At 43.8% G+C, this 17,264-nt stretch overlaps 1 protein-coding gene across 24 annotated transcripts in view; it reads left to right on the top strand.

Annotated features, from left to right (window-relative positions):
- Window positions 1-11,360, top strand: part of Eif4g3 (eukaryotic translation initiation factor 4 gamma 3) — a 230,441-nt gene extending 219,081 nt beyond the window's left edge. For all 24 annotated transcript variants that reach the window (XM_052717676.1, XM_052717675.1, XM_052717660.1 and 21 more), the window contains 4 exons: window positions 4,090-4,236; window positions 6,010-6,091; window positions 7,465-7,611; window positions 10,174-11,360. In XM_052717676.1, coding sequence (XP_052573636.1) covers window positions 4,090-4,236; window positions 6,010-6,091; window positions 7,465-7,611; window positions 10,174-10,355 — 558 coding nt within the window. In that variant the 3' untranslated portion in view covers window positions 10,356-11,360. The remainder of the gene's footprint in view (window positions 1-4,089; window positions 4,237-6,009; window positions 6,092-7,464; window positions 7,612-10,173) is intronic.
- Window positions 11,361-17,264: the final 5,904 nt, after the last annotated feature.

The following is a 17,264-nucleotide window of genomic DNA, read 5'->3' as shown; positions in this document are numbered from 1 at the left end:
TTTACCAGAAATTGGAGGCCAGTTTGAGCAGTATAACAGCAGAAGAAAGGAACAGTCGTCTTGGGCTAAAGACACCATTGTGCACTGTTGTTGTGCTCTGGCTTTAGTTATGGCTGGCTGTGGTCTAGGTACACTAGGGACGTCCTCATCTTAGGAGTGAGATCTGCAGAGCTGGAGAGGTGTCTGAGCAGTTAGTCTTCAACTCCCTAGGTAGCTAAGGCTGTCCTTGAGCTCCACCAATGGGCACATGCCTTTAATCCCAGCACTCAGGAGGCAGAGGCAAAGGCAGGCGCATCTCTGTGAGTTTAAAGCCAGCCTTGTCTGTAGAGTGAGCTCCAGGACAGCCAGGGCTACACAGAGAAACCCTGTCTCAAAACAAAACAGAAAACATGTGTGCACCACAGGGCTAGAAGAAAAGTTTTAGGAAAAAAGTTAAAGATAAGGCAAAAATGATCACTACTGCCAGTGAAAGAGGCCACACTGTTAAGAGTTCTGTTCCAAAAGTGAGTAAATGTTGATGAGTAAACTATGCTGATGCATTCATTAGCTCATTTGAAGTGAACAAATACCTAGAATAGCAATTGAGTTTGTAGTTAAAAATGTTCCTACAAAGAAAACTTGAGGGTCTGTGGTCTGTCTGTGAATTCTACCGCATATTTAAAGACTAAGTAATATTACATACTACAGAACTCCACAAAGTAGCCTGTCCCTGAAAGTGGCCCTCTGATTCAGGTTACATTCCCTTTGTTGCCTTTGATTTAAAAGACAATGCAGTCAGGCATCATAATCCACCCCTTGGCAAGTTCCGGTAGGTGGTATGGAGTTAAAGGTTATCCTTGGCTACATAATGAATTGGAAGCCAACTTGGGCTATGAGACTGTCTTAGTTAGGGTTTCTATTGCTGTGAAGAGACACCATGGCAAATCTTATAAGGAAAGCATTTAATTGAGGGGACTCGCTTACAATTTCAGAGGTTTAGTTCATTATCATCATGGCAGGGAGCATGGAATTGTGCAGGCAGACATGGTGCTGGAGGAATAGCTGAGAGTCCTGCATCATGCAGGCAACATGAAGTGCTGAGACACCTGAGTGGTATCCTAAGCATAGGAAACCTCAAGCCCGCCCCCACAGTGACACATTTCCTCCAGCAAGGCCATACCCACTCCAACAAAGCCACACCTCCTATTAGTGCCACTCCCTATGAGGTTATGGGGCCAATTACAGCCAAACTACCCCAGAGACCCTATGTCAGAACCCGGCAACAACAAAAGATTCTGTGGTGAACTCAGGTAAAGTGAGAGCCCAGGCCTCGAGGCACTGGAAGAGAGGTAACTTTTATAGCAACGCAGGGACTCTATGATGCAAGTGAGTATTACCTTTGTCAGTGGTAAAGCTTTGTTTTTACATTTTTCTACTTTTTTTTTTAATATTTATTTATTTATTATGTATACAGTGTTCTGTCTGCATATACACCTGCAGGTCAGAAGAGGGCACCAGATCTCTTTATGGATGGTTGTGAGCCACCATGTGGTTGCTGGGAATTAAAACTCATGACCTCTGAAAGAACAGCCAGTGCTCTTAACCTCTCAGCCATCTCTCTAGCCCTAAATTTTTCTCCTTTTATTAACATTTTAATACTGTTAATTACTTCATAGCTCAAAGTAAGGTCTGTAAATTCTGGTGGAATGTTAGGAGGTTTTCTTTGTAGATGCTTTAATCCCTCAGAGCATTCAAATCATGTTGCGGAAATCTTAGACTATACAACACTGGTAGCTTTTATTTTACATGTATTGGTGTTTTGCCTGTATGTATATATGTACTCCAGGTGCATTCCTGGTGCCCAGGGAGGCCAGAAGAGGGGGTCAGATCTCCTAGAGCTAAATTACAGATGGTTGTGAGCCGCCATGTGGGTGGAATTTGAACCTGAGTTTTCTAGAAGAGCAGCTCAGCTCGTAACCACTGCACCATCTCTCCAGCCTTTGATGAACTAGCCTTCAAAAGCTGATGGCTGCTGTCTTACGATTCTCTATGTGTATTAAAGTGAGGAGTGGGCTCTTACCAACACTGATTCAGAAAAACCTTAGAGAAAAGTACTCCTTAACAATGTTAGGCCAGGGATAGTGTGGCTCAATGACAAAATGGTTATGTTGTGCCCAGATCGTGACCCCCAGAGAGACCACCAAAGACGAGCATGCCGGAATGCAAAAGCAAGGTTTAATTCTGGGATATCCAAAAGCAATACAAGCCTAGGCAGGGACTTCATCCAATACATCCAATGCAGTGGAGGCTGGAGGAAGTGCCCGCCTGTCTGCAAGCTCAGTTTTTAAAGGGAAAAATCACAAGGTTACATCGTTTAGGGGTGCTAGTATAGGTACAATTCTGATTGGCTCGCTTCTAGGGGCTTTCTAGAAATCGTGGCTTAATCTTACTTCTAAGGGAGTGGTTGCCCGCCACCATTTCTCATTGGCTGCCCTCAGGTGGGGGCATTTTTATGGTCAGTTACCTTGGAAACCAGGGAGAGGACATTCCATAGTCCGGCAGGCATTACCTCGTGACTACCTTGTGACTCTGTACTTTTACACTTCCTGGTTTCTGGAATCTGAACTGACTGGTTTCAGTAACTAATGGCCTATTCCCAAAAGGAGAAATCTTAGGCCTTAATTTTAGGGTGAAAGCATTTTGGTCTTATTTCTAAGATGGCTCATTTTGTTCTCACAGTTATATGGACATGTCCACTCAAAGCCTGCCAAAAGGGGGCGGATGAGAGATAAAGGGGAGAGGCGATTATGTGAAAGAAAACATTGGGATAAAAAACTGAATTCAATTGAGTTGATTTTTAGTTTTTAATCAATACCAAATTCTTAAAAAGCACTAGAGAAAACTTGATTTGGATGATCTTTTGTATTTCTTTGTTTGTTCATGGTTTTTGTATAAAGATGGTGTAACACCATAGCCATGTATCTTATTGCCTGACTGAAAAGTGTGTTTTTTGGTTCCTGATTTATCAGCTCCCTGTTACCATACCAGTTGATAGCATCGTTTCTTGCTCTTGTGTTTAGCATGATTAGGGTCCTTAGGACCTGGAGCTGCCGCTGTTCTCCGCAGAGCTAACCCCAGACATGGCTTACGGAGAAACTGCAGGCTTAGCCCTCCAGGGCTCCTGTGTCATAGCTCCCTGTAAGATTGCCGTTCACAGTGATCTGGAGGGAGCAAGGCAGAGAAAACCATAGGGAGCTAGTTTGCCCTTTTATGGGGAATAGAAATGCATAATATAAAAGTTTGAAAATTGCCCTGACAAGATGGCTTCAGGTAAAGGCCCTCGTTACACAAGCCTGGTGACTGACCCACACCAGGTGGAAGGACAGAGTCTGGAGTGGAATGATAGCTCAGCAGGTAAGAATGTATGCTGCTGCTGTAGAGCTCAGCTCCATGCCAGGCTGCAGCCAGCCACCTTAACTCCAGCTCCAAGAGGTCAGCCGCCCTCTTCTGGACTCTGTGAGCACCTGCACTTGCATGGACACATGCCCACAAGGACATATAATTAAAAATAAAAAACCTTTTAAAGTTATTCTCTATCATGTACACGCATAGATACAAATATTAAATAGATTTTTTTTTAATTTAAAAAGTAGATTCAGTTAGGTGTATGTGTCTCTGAGTGCAGATGCCCTCAGGCCAGAAGCGACAGATCTCTATGAAGCTGAAAGTTATTGGCAGTTGTGAATTATACCCTAGTGGGTACTGGGAGTCAAACTCAGGTCCTCTGCAGAGCATTATGCACTCTTAACCACTGAGCCATCTCCCTGTCCCCCTATTACAATTTTTTGGAAAGGTTGGAAACCCATGGATATACTGCTGAAGTAATAGTCATTCACAGCTCTGTGTGGAGTGGCGCCTGCTGCTTATTTTCTCTTGGCCAGAGCAAGCTCTTGGCTGGCCTCGCTGACCGTGTAATTGAACAATACCAATGACTCATATAATCGCCACATTGAACAGTACATATGTCTCATGTAATAGTCAGATTGAGCAATATCTATGTTCGTGTAATCATCACACTGAACAATATCAGTGTTTCATATTTGGTTCCAGAAATTGGATTTTATAGAGTCCGAAGGTTCCTGCTCCTCTGAAGCACTTTCAAAGAAAGAACTCTCTGCTGAGGAACTGTCTCAGCGTCTGGAGAAACTCATCATGGAGGACAGAGCGGACGACGAGCGGATATTTGACTGGGTAGAGGTACAGACACGGCCCATGCTCTGCTGTCTCTCGAGAGAATGGCCAATGGAGTCCTCAGAGTTCATATGGCAGTCCTTTACTTCAGACCTTTTATCCTTGGTGCACTGTGGCTTTTGTGCCGATGTGTACAGAGTGTCTGAAATTCAAAGACCATTTGGAGGGTTTTTATAAGTGCTGATTCTTTTCTATCATTTTTATTTTATTTATTTGTTTATTGGCTTTTTTGAGACAAGGTCACATGATGTATAGCCCTAGCTAGCCTGGAACTTGCTAAGTAAACCAGGCTGGCTTTGAACTCATAGAGATCTCCTTGCCTCTTCTGGTGTACTCCACCATGCCCAGTCAATTTCAGTCTTTAACAAGTCAAGTAAAAATCTGTTCAGAGCACAAACCCATTTCTCTGGGTCTCATTCCATTAGAATATATTCCATATTTTGTCACTCACTTACATACTAGAAAGAAGGTCTCTATGTAGACCAGGAGGGCCTGGAGCGCAGTCTCAGCACAGAGTGCTTCACCATGGCCAGCTAAGTCGTCCTTTTTTGTTTTTTGTTTTTTGCTTTTCGAGACAGGGTTTCTCTGTGTAGCCCTGGCTGCCCTGGAACTCACTCTGTAGACCAGGCTATCCTCAAACTCACAGAGATCCACCTGCCTCTGCCTCCCAAGTGCTGGGATTAAAGGTATGCTTGTGCCACCACCGCCACCCGTCCAGCTAAGAACTTTTAAAGAGGCATAAAGCAGGTGCGGTGCCTCACATCTTCTCAGCATGTCTCTTGGCACCTGCTGCTCCCTACAGTCCCTCCCTAGATGTGACAATGGCTCCACAGGCTTCTGTTTCTCTGGTTGACCTGGCCATGAAACCTCTAGGTCCTTCCTAGCTACTGATGTTCCCAAGAGCTGGCCATCTGCCTGCCTGCTGCTCCCGGAAGTTCCTGCAGAGTGGGATGTGAGGGCAGGTATCAGGAAGAGGCTGCCTTGATCTGTCTCAGTTTTAAAGTCTGTCAACACTGGCCTGTCTCTAAATAGCCTTAGTTGGCTAAACTTTCAAACACAGAAATGGGCAATGACATCTTCAGTGTTTCTTGCCAGACACTGTGTTCAGACTGACTTTCTAATGGAAAAGACCATAGGATACTCTTGAAACACTTTCTTAGTATAAGCCTAAGCAACAAGATACACACAGTGGAATTAAATCTGGGGTCCCTTTGACTTTATTTGACAGCTGTTTATGCACTGTTTGTTGACATCCTTAGAAAAGAGGAACAAGTTTCTCAACACCTGAAGGCTTTGTTCCAGGCTGTGCTAGAAACCAGCCCCATTTGCTGTAGATGAAGATGAACAGCAGTATTGGTCCAAGTACGCAGTCACACAGTGCTGAGAACCTGGTCCAGGCTACACTGCAGCAGTCAGGTGCAGCTGCATCTTACTGTGTAGCTCTGGTTGGCCTCAAGCTCACTTTGTAGACCAAGCTGCCTAGAACTCAGAGCATCTGCCTCTGTCCTCCCTCCTTCCCCCTCCCCAACCCGCCAGTGCTAGAATTAAAAGACATAGGCAAGCACACTCACCTGTGGTGCAGTTGGCTTTTAAATGTGTAGACATGAGTAGGTCTCCTCCTGTGGGTTATTGTTGAGGAGTACTGTTGTTGAGTGGTTACACTTCCAAATGAGCATAGTACATGGTGCTGTGTGTTTGAGCACGGGGGAGGAAGTTCCTTAAACTTGAGTGACTGCCTGGAGGTTTTTTACAGACACATACGTTCTGTTTTCATTTCAGGCTAATCTGGACGAAAGCCAGATGAGTTCACCTACATTCCTCAGAGCTTTAATGACAGCCGTTTGCAAAGCAGCTATTATAGGTGAGTGACATTTGTTGATAGCCGTTCTGAGCATCTGACACGGATTGTTGGCTTTGCATTTCATCATCGGATTTTATATTGTCTTGGCACTTGCAGTTTCTGCGCAGATGGTGGCATCATATTATGCTACCTGCTGTCTCGATCATGGGGTGAATAGTTGCTCTCTCAGTAAGAACCCGGCCTTCGCCTCACCTGCGTGCCTCATGTTCTGCACTTGAGCAAAATTGTTTAATGCTTTTTGGGTCCACATAGATCTTTCCTTCCACTTTTCTTTCAATCATCAAGGCCATGTCTTCCATTCATGAATGGGTTGAATATTTTTTATGGTGGGGACTAATGTAGCCCAGGCTAACCAAGGTCTCCTGCTTATGCCTCCCTTGTGTTAAAATTATAGGTCCATGTGACTAAGTTTGGCTTATCCTTTAAATATCTATGCCTTAGCCGGGCAGTGGTGGCGCACGCCTTTAATCCCAGCACTCGGGAGGCAGAGCCAGGCGGATCTCTGTGAGTTCGAGGCCAGCCTGGTCTCCAAAGCGAGTTCCAGGAAAGGCGCAAAACTACACAGAGAAACCCTGTCTCGAAAAACCAAAAAAAAAAAAAAAAAAAAAAAATATCTATGCCTTATAAGAATGAGCACTTAACCATCAAGCTATAGCTCCAGCTCGCAATTTTGCTTTATTTTTGTATTTTTAAAGTATTCATTTGAATTTCTACATTATTAATTAGTAATATTTTAATTGATATGACAAATTATAATTGTACACATTCATAGGGTAAAAGTGATGTTTTGAGGAAAGCAATGTCTGCAATGTGGAATGTTTAAATCAAGCTAATCAGCAAATCTGTCAGCTCTCCAACTTAATGATGAGATATCTGATTAATATGGCTCTCTTAAGGTGCCATAAAACTTTGGTGCTGTTTCATTATAATTACAATCAAATAAACGGGTAAAAAGTTGGGAATCTGTACTCAACATGCATTTCTCCTTCAGGTTTTATATCATTTGTTATAGAATGTACCATTACAAATATACTAGTGTCAGAGGCCTGTAATCCCAACTGTTTCGGAAGCTGAGGCAGCAGGATTGTAAGCTCAAGGCCTGCCTGGGCTGTGGAAAATGTTGAAGGCCTTACTAGGCACCTTAGTGAGACCCTGTCTCAAAATGAAAAGTCAGGGATATCTGGAGATGTAGCTCAGTGGAAAGTGCTTGCCAAGTGTGTGAGACGCGTGGTCCAGTCCCCAGTCCCAGCAGAGGAAGAACGTCCAGATTCGGTCTTTGCTTTCCTCCCCTCTCACAGATGTGTGTGTCTGCTGTGCTCAGAGCGGTAGATGTACACAGTTGTGTGCTCATTCTGGTTCCTGTGTCTCTCCAGCTGACTGTTCTACCTTCAGAGTGGACACTGCTGTGATCAAGCAGAGGGTGCCCATCTTACTCAAGTACCTAGACTCAGACACGGAGAAGGAACTACAAGCACTTTATGCACTACAAGCATCAATAGTCAAACTTGACCAACCTGCCAGTAAGTGTCCAGCTTGGTACCGTGAGCCCGCTGATCACGGAGAACTTGTAAGCCCTGGAAGTTGGGGTTTGGACATGGACAGTAGGATGACTTGCAACAACATGTAGAATCAGCAATGTGAAAACCTGTGTGAGAAAACGCTGATAAGTTTTGTTTAGCAGGGCAAGGTGTCACATGCCTGTAATCCCAGCACTCAGGAGGCAGAGGCAGGTGAATCTCTGTGAGTTCAAGGCCAGCCTGGTCTATAGAGCAAGTTCCAGGACAGCCAGTGTTATTACACAGAGAAACTGTCTTGAAAAGCCAGGGGGAAAAATGTTTAGTTTAGGGTCTGGAGAGAGAATTCAAGTGTGAAGAGTATTGGCTGCTCTTCCGGTGGACCCAGTCTCAGTTCCCAGCACCCACAGCCACTCACAACTCTCTTTAACTCTAGTTCCAAGAGATCCAGCTCCTTCTTCTGGTCTCCAGAGCCACCAGGCATGCACATGGTGCACAGATATACATACACGCGGGCAAAACACCCAAACACGTAAAATTTTAAATATAAATTAAAAAAAAAAAAGTCTAGTTGAACTAGGTGGGTAGCTTTCCCCCATCATCCCAGCATATAAATGGGTACGGCTGGAGCAAGAGGAGCAGAGCTTCAAGGCCAGCTTGGACTGCTGTGTAAGAACACATCTCAAAAGCAAAGACAGGAAGTAAAACTGGTGTAGAGAGTTGATCTTCTCCATAGGCCACGTCTGATGGACCTCTTGTCAAGGTGGATGTGTATACACTGCTCAGCGTGGCGACCTAGTCATCCTGAGATGCTTGAGGCCATGGTGCACGTAAACATGGCTGTTGTGACTGAGAACTGAATTTTCCATTTTGTTTAACTTGTATTGAAGTAACCCCATGTGGGCATATTGGATGCATATTAAATATCCCTGAGGCTGGCCAATGATCTCAGCATCCTGAGGTACCCACACACCCCAGTGGTAGGTGCTACTGCCTAGTGAACCACTGATGTCCTCAGGAATTTACTGCAGTTTGTGCACGTGGATGGAGCAGGTTTATTTCAGGCCTTGAGTGTTCCCAGATGCTTTGCTTGTATTAGGACATTTGCAAAGTTTTCCTTTGTTGAAAGTGAAAGTGCTTGTAGATCTTCCTGGGAGATCAAAGAAAAGCAAGTTTCCCTCAGAGTTTAATCAAGGAGGGTATCAGAAACTGTAGTTGTCTTTCCTTCTTTCAGAGTCTTGTGAGGTCATGTAACAGGATAGCGCTCTCCTGAGCTGTTGCAGAAGAGGAAACTAGCTTTTCAGATGAGATGCTTGCTGTCTGATGAAGCGGCTGCCAAGTTAACATTAAATATCCCGTACAGTGACCTCAGTCATCTTGGGAACTGTTAGTTTGGGATCCAGCTGCCATCAGACTTGTGGCCTCACTCCATTTCCCTGTAGATCAACTGGAGTTGTTTTGACTTTATTTTCGTTGGGTTTTTTTGGGGGGGGTGGGGGTGGGGCCTGATTTATTTCAGTATTAAAAACCTAATAGAATTACAAAGATTAATCTAAAAAATGTAACTATAAATCTCTCTGGCTCTCATATTTATTGACATTTATCACTTATCGCTGCCTCTTCCATTAGTGTGATGATCAGGAAGCTGGCTGCAAGTGAGTCTTAAGTGCCAGGGGTGATGGCGCACACATTTAATCCCGGTCCTCAGTGAGCAGAGACAGGTGGATCTCTGTGAGTTCAAGGCTACCTGCTCTACATAGTGAGTTTGTGGCCAGCCAGAGCTACATAGTAAAACCCTGTCATGAAGGAATTTTCTTTTTCTTTCTTGTGGTGCTGTGGGTTGAACTCAGTTCCAAGGAACTAGTTTAAAAGGAAGAATAAATACATGTAAAGGAGCTTTATACCTCTACCAATTTTCTCAATGTTTTGAGTAGTAATACAAATTTCCACTGTAAGAGAAGAATAATTCAATTATTCAGGCAGTTGAGACATTTAAGACACCAAAATGTAGAGATCACTTCATCCCATGTTTTTCATATAAAGTCACTCTTTGTTTTTAATACAGCCTTAGAATGTGTGAAGTGTTTGATTTGCTATCTATATAATAGGAAACAGCTTCCCCGTGTCAGAACATAGTTGGATTTGAATTTTTAAAAAAGATATAGCCGGGCGGTGGTGGCGCACGCCTTTAATCCCAGCACTTGGGAGGCAGAGACAGGTGGATCTTTGTGAGTTCGAAGCCAGCCTGGTCTACAAAGCAAGTTCCAGGACAGCCAGGACTGTTAACACAGAGAAACCCTGTCTCGAAAACCAAAAAAAAAAAAAAAAAAGATATGAAACCTGTATAGATTGCTTAGGTTTTTTTTCTCTGCAAACGGGTGTTGCGTTCCTCAGCATCAAGAGTATGTGGTGTGTGGTCCTGGGAAGTGAGTATTTGTTCACTGTGTTGATTCACTTATTGACTGCATTCATTCATTCACTGCATGCATTCACTTACTCAGTCGCACATCATTGCTTTCCCTTGCAACTGCAGTGTCCAAACCAATAACAATCTTTGCTTCCCTGCAGACTTGCTCCGGATGTTTTTTGATTGCCTGTATGACGAGGAGGTGATCTCAGAGGATGCCTTCTACAAATGGGAGAGCAGCAAGGACCCTGCAGAGCAGAATGGGAAGGGCGTGGCCCTCAAGTCTGTCACAGCATTTTTCACGTGGCTGCGGGAAGCAGAAGAGGAGTCCGAGGATAACTAAAACTTCAAATACACAAACGAAACAAAAGAAACAATTTAAGTATTTTTTTAAAAAGTTTCACGTCTTCGCCAATCACAGTGCAGCAAGGCCAACTCTCGCAGAAACCCCACGTGTGCACGAGTGGGTGAGGGCAAAGGAGACAGGTGATCATGGAGGCTAAAGGTGCTGGAGCGCGGAGCCAGCACCCCTGAGGGTGGGAGCTCGCAAACCAAAATACATGTACTATTTATAGAAAATATTTTCTGTTTTAATCTTTTCTTTTTAAACGAGGACTCATACTTTAAAAAAAAAAACACATTTAGCAAAAAAAAAAAAAGGAAAAAAAATTGAGAACTTTTAATTTATTTTAAGGACTGCAAATGCCAGTGTGTAATTTTTTAATTTGCAGTTTCTGTAAACAACTTGTATAATAGAAAAGCAGAGAAATAAATTTCCCCTTCCCTTCAGATGCACCTCACATTTGTATTAAGACATAGCTGTTAGTCCAAATTTGAGAAGGTTTGGGGTGAACAAGGTAAGAAAGATTCTTTTCTCTCTCTCCTCTTTCTCCTCTCTCTCTCCTCTCTGTCTTTCTCTCTGTTTCTCTGTCTCTCTCTCTCTGTCTCTCTCTCTCTGTCTCTCTCTCTCTCTCTCTCTCTCTCTCTCTCTCTCACACACACACACACACACACACACACACACACCACTCCCATCCCTGGCATCAGATCTTTCTGCCTGCCTCTCAGCTTGCTTCAGAAAATTTAAAAATTACTCTAGTAATCAAAACATACATCACCTTGGAACAGAAGGAAGTACTGTGGACCATAAAAATTCAAGAATTGTTCAAAAAAAGTACCACCCTGGAAAATACCCTGAATACCGTTGAAATCTTTAGAGCAATCTTAAGGCTTGTAAATACATAGAACAAATATTTAAAAACATAAAGGAACTGACTCAATACTATTTCTTTTCACTTTCAAAATATAAGGAGCAAAATAAAGACAAACCTTGCAAATTTAAAGTAAAGGACGTCTCCTTCGACGGCCGTCACGTGCGTGCCAGCGGGGAGCGCTGTCTGGCCGCTTACTTCCTAATCCCAGTTGCTTCTGACGCTGTGGCGTGATGTGTGTGCGGGCCATGTGTGTATCTGTCCAGTGTGGAAAGGGGGTGCTTTTGCTTAGGTAGGAGTGCAGCTGTGTATATTATGACTCTGGGCAGCAGATCACCCCAATAATACCACTGATTTTTAAATCTCCCATTAATCATTACAGTGGTTAGAATCCAAAAGATGGGGCTGGAGAGGTGGCTCAGCAGTTAAGAGTACTGGCTGCTTTTCCAGAGGACCCAGGTTAAGTTCCCAGCACCCACATGGCAGCTGTAACTCCAGCTCCAGGGGATCCAACACCTTCACATAGATATGCATTCAGACAAAATAGCAATGCACATAAAATAAAAATAAATCATTTAGGAAAGCAAAGACTCCTAAAGTTACCTTTGGAAGGAATGTAAAAAATTGGGCCAACAAGATGTCTGGGCAGGTAAAAGTGCTCACTGCCAAGCGTGATGACCTGAGTTTGACCCCTAGGTCCACATGTGTGCTTGTGCTCAAGGTAAGTGTGTGTGCATGTGTGTGAACACACAGGCATGCGCACATAAAGTGAAAAGAAATCCAGAGCTAAATGCTGCTTTATCTTAGGAGTGGAGTTTAATATCACATCCACCTGCAGGGAAGACCTCATCATTCCGCTCGCTCATCCAGGCCGTGCAGTGGGTGGGGAGCCTCTGGTGACTTGCTGGGTCTGTGTCTGCTGCCGCTGCTGGCCTGTTTCCTTTCCCTCCATGAAGTAGCACTCGGAGATGGAGTTTCCGAGTTTCTGGGCTTTCCCCCTACAAAATGATTTATGAGCAAAGCCAGGCTGATAAATAAATAGCCACCCAAATAAATACTTTGTATTTCATATCCACATAATGTAGATTTGTGCTGGCTTCTGTCTAACAAAATGTCCACAGGAGACCTTCCGACGGTGGCACCAGAGCAGCCTTCCACCGTGGTAAAGTGCTTTCCTGGACTGAGGCTGAGCACACTCAGAATCCTGTCATATGTGGTCACAGAGCCTGTTCCCCTGTGGTGAAGAGCCAAGTGCTGAAAGTCCTGGCACCCGCCAGTGTCAGCCATAAAAACGGACATGGGGCGTGGTTTGGGAGGGTCTGAGTGACTTGGAAGCTTCAGAAAAGTCACCTGATTGAATGGTGTAATGTGGTAATGTCTCCGGGACCCTTGGGCAGAGGATTCCCATCCAGGAAGCTCCTGCAGGATGCAGGCTTTCTGAAGGATGTGATCGCAAGTGTGGGGTGTAGGGGTAGATGCAGGGAGAAGGTAGGATAGTGACTACATCTTGGAAATCAATGGCTATTTGCAGACTGGCCCGTTCATCACTGTTTTAAATTTAAGTTGATAAAAAATAATCAGGTTAACACATCCAGCACAGTAGAAGAAGTATGGTTTGGAATTTCATCCACTGGAGCAGGGGTGTATATATACCACAAGGTTGCTGTGGGGGTTCTTGATGCCGTGTTGCAATGTTTGATAAAATTAAAGCCATTCCTAGACAATGTGCCTGTTATCCTAGCACTCAGGGAGAATGATGACAGCCTGAGCTATATAACGGGGGGGGGGGGGGGCGGGGGGGGCCGCAGGGGAGCAGGTTCTCTGGAAAGATGTTTCAGTGGATAGAGCACTTGCTGCGCAAGTATGGAGACCTGCATTCAAATCCTCAGCACCTCCATAAAAGCCAAGTGAGATAGCATGCCCGCCTGTAACTCCAGCACTGTGGGAGCAGAGATGGGAGGATCAGTGAGGCTTACTGGCCACTGGTCAACCTTTAGCTTCAATGTGGAAGCCTGTGTAAAGGGAATCCATTGGAGAAAGATAGGCAGTCCTCTTCTGGCCTTGCATTCGTGTCTACATGCAGTGACTAGCTGGTGTGACTAATGAGAGACTGAGACAGAAGACTTTGCTTTGAGCTCAAGGTCATTCTGGAGTTAGAATTCCGTTCTAGACTCAAATGAAATTTTGAACAAAGAATGTTTTTTGTTAGGTGAATGCACAGTCTTGGGATTGCTACCCTCTCAGGCCTCTTCCAGGAAAGCATGGTTTCATGGGATCCATTTTAAAATGAGCAATGCTTGGATATGGTTAGCGTGTGCCTGTAATTCCAGGACAGGAAACCCTGACACAGGAGAATGGCTGCGAATTCAAGATCAGCTTGGGTTAAAGAGTGAGATGCTATCTAGGGGGACACCAGGGCTGAGATGTCCTACTGCTAAGAGTGCTTGCTGTGCAAGCTAAGGAACCTGAGTTCAAATCCTCAGCACCCAGGTAAAAAGGTGAGCTTGGTTTTGTGTGCCTGTAACCGTGAATGGGGAGACATGCCGATCCAGAGTACGATCCAGAGTACGCTATGACCAGAGGTGACAACCAACCTTTCAACGTTTAGTGAGAGAGCCTGTCTGAAGGCAGCAAGGCAGAGAGCTCTTAAGACTCCCTGGTCAGGGGGTTGGGGATTTAGCTCAGTGGTAGAGCGCTTGCCTAGCAAGCGCAAGGCCCTGGGTTCGATCCTCAGCTCCAAAAAAAAAAAAAAAAAAAGACTCCCTGGTCAGATCTCTGCACACACTGCATGGGTGCACTTACCACATTCATGTGCATGGAACATACACATTCACAAAACCCCGAAGCAATAATAGGCAACAACTGGCTTGCCTTTACTCCAAGACACAAAAGTTCTCTGGGGCCTGTGGGTGTGACTCATTGGTAGAACACAACATGTTTTACACACATCTTTACCTCAGGAGCAGTTCATTAAATGTCTAGTTTGTAAGTGTCTCAGGTGCACTGAAAACAGTTGACAGTTGTTCAGAAACGTCCTTTTCTCTCTCTCTCTCTTTTTTTTTTTTTTTTTGAGACAGGGTTTTTCTGTGTAGCTTTGGCGCCTTTCTAGAACTCACTCTGTAGCCCAGGCTGGCCTCAAACTCACAGAGATCCACCTGCCTCTGCCTCGAAAGTGCTGGGATTAAAGGTGTGCACCACCACCGCCCGGCTGAAAGACGTTGTTTTTAAGGGGAGGGGGAAAAAAATGCAAGTTTTCAAAACAAATGCATTTTAGATTCTTGGCTGGATCACAGTTGGGTTATGAAGTAGTTTTTAAAGCAGACGTTAACAGGCTGAGGCTACAGGCAGTGGCAATGTGTATTAGCACAGGTGAGGTCCTATGTTCAGTTTCCAGCACCAGCTAACGACAAACAAACACGAAACTACTTAGCATCTAGTAAGGGCTGCAGCCTCTGCTCTTGGGAAATTCCTGTTCTGCATAAAAACAAAGCTTGAGCAGGGCGTAGTGGTACACGCCTTTAATCCCAGCATTCAGGAGGCAGAGACAAGCAGATCTCTGAGTTCCAGGCCAGTCTTGTCTACAGAGTGAGTTCCAGGACCCAGGGCTACAGAGAGAAACCCTGTTTTGAAAAACAAAACCAGAAAGGTTGGGGTTCACACTCTAGTTTAAATTATAACTTACATTGTCTAAACCTTGGCATAGGCTCATTTGTCCCATCGGTGTCTTAACACCCTTTTGTTTTTAGCACTTAACTATGTATTTTACCTGTCTGAACCTGGAATCAAGGCCTGACATCTGGTGCGGGTGGTTTTAGAGACCAAGACAGCCTACTGTTCTTGGGCTGTCTCAGCACCCTGGTGTGCAGACTCTTCATCACACTCTTTACTGAATGAAATGCCTTGCCACAGAAGACACGGGCCTCAGCCAACACTTAGGAGCCCTGCAGTGCTGATGATGGAGATAAGAGGGTGCTGTCCTAGCATGTATGAGACCCTGAGCATGAGGGAGGGAGAGATGGTTGTGTGTCTGTGTGATCTCTGATAATGACAGGAATTATTTCTCCTTCCTGGTGTGATGGTTTATCTTTCCCTCAGTTGGTAATATTCAGAGTCTACTGAAGTCTGTTCATTGCAGTGTGAAAATGTTACCCAGGGATGGAGAGTCAGCTCAGTGGGTGCAGGGTTCCACAAGCCTGAGGACTGGAGTTCCATCCCCCAGCACTCACAAAGCAGGGTAGGTGTGGAAGCTTGCTTGTAATCCTGATGCCCAAGAGATGGGATTCCTAGGGCAAGATGATGAGCCCTGGGTTCAGTGAGAGGTCCCTGCCTCAGTAAATACAGTGAGAGTAATCAGAAAGACTTCAAGCTCTGGCCTCTATACAATAGCGCTCATGCATGTGCACTGTGTATGCATGAGCACTCATGTAGTCAGACTTTGGGCTGCCAACTCACAGAAAACAACAAAGACTTATTAATTACAAATGCTTGGTCGATAGCTTAGGCTTGTTTTAACTAATTCCTATAACTTCAGTTAATCCATTTCTATTAATCTATGTGTTGCCCCAGGCTCATTTACCTCATATACGTACTTCCCATCCTGCTTGCTCTATGTCCCCTCTGACTCCACCCTTCTCCCTAGCATTCTCCTGCTCTTTATTAACCAATGAGAGTAATGCATACTTACAGTGTACAAAGATTGTCCCACAGCATTTCCCTCTTTTTGTCTAATTAAAAAGGAAGATTTTAACTTTAACAGCAAAACTATATGTAACAAAAACAGCTATTAAAAATTAGTTACATTTGGATTTGGCAAAATTAGAGAAAATACTCTTATCTATCTTTGTGAGTCTAAAGTTTTGTGCCTAATTTACCTATCATTATAACATGGAAAACTTTTTGTCTAATTATTTGGTCTTTAACTCCATCAAAGACCCCAGAAGCCGTGAAATGTTACCTAACGACAAAGACTTCTGGCTGCCTGGACAGTTACCCAAAGTTCTTCTGTAACATTGGGGCATCCAACTTTGGCCTACAAAAAATGTCTGACAGACATTTTTGAGAAGCAGGGAATTTTAAAGGACTGTCCTACCTGGTGTTGGCACAAGTTTGGCAGTCATTTTCTTTTGCATCCTGCATCTTTTTCAGTAACTGTCAGCAATTGAGGCAAGAGCAGTTTCTTGCCCAGATGGCTAGCTTTTGCCATAAAGAAAGCAAACTCCATATGGAGGTTCTTTGATCCTGATCTCTTGAAGTACATTGGTGCTGTCAGGAGCAGACATGTCTCACTGTTATGAAAAGCCTTATGTTATTAAAATTTTTTAAATGCCGTATTTTGTATATATTTGAAGTATTGAAGACCATCTAAATATATGTTTAACCTTGAAAACATACCTAATATGACTACAAGTTTGATTATTATAAATGACTACTAACCTGTATTTCTTAGTTATACATTACATTTTTAAGTAAGTTGCATGAGCAAAATACCCCAAACAAGAGTAGAAACATACATACAATATAACAAAACTAACTTTGAATTTGTTATCAATAAACCAAAACTCATACTAATGTAAAATGTTTTGAGATTAGGAGTTGCTTTTTGGATTAAAGTAGATTCAATAATCTACCCTTTTATCTCATCATTTCCATATTATATCTCCCTTTTTTTCCTTTAGAAAGAGATCTTTGAATTTAACTCCTTTATTTAGCTATTTTCCTGACTATGATCAATAACAATTTGTAACCAACCCTGCTTAAATGATGACAAATATCCATAACCCATCTTTGGGAATGTGGGCATTATTTCTCTAGAAATTTCTGTTGTCTTCTGGCACTGGCATCTTTGGGGGACCTTAAGAAGAATTAGAATAATGGTTAAGTCTTGGCTGGAGTAGTCTGAGGCTGGATCTTCTCAGCCAGCAACCTTGAAGCTGTTCTGAATGCAGAACTCTGAGAAAAACTGACACAGAGACTTATTATTAATTATAAATGCTTATCCAATAGCTTGGGCTTGTTTTTTAACTAGCTCTTATAACTTAACC

This window comes from Peromyscus californicus, unplaced genomic scaffold (genome assembly GCF_007827085.1).
Source record: "Peromyscus californicus insignis strain IS unplaced genomic scaffold, ASM782708v3 Scaffold_5__1_contigs__length_169319896, whole genome shotgun sequence".
Lineage (NCBI taxonomy): Eukaryota > Metazoa > Chordata > Mammalia > Rodentia > Cricetidae > Peromyscus > Peromyscus californicus.
This window is presented reverse-complemented; position numbering and strand designations above follow the sequence as displayed.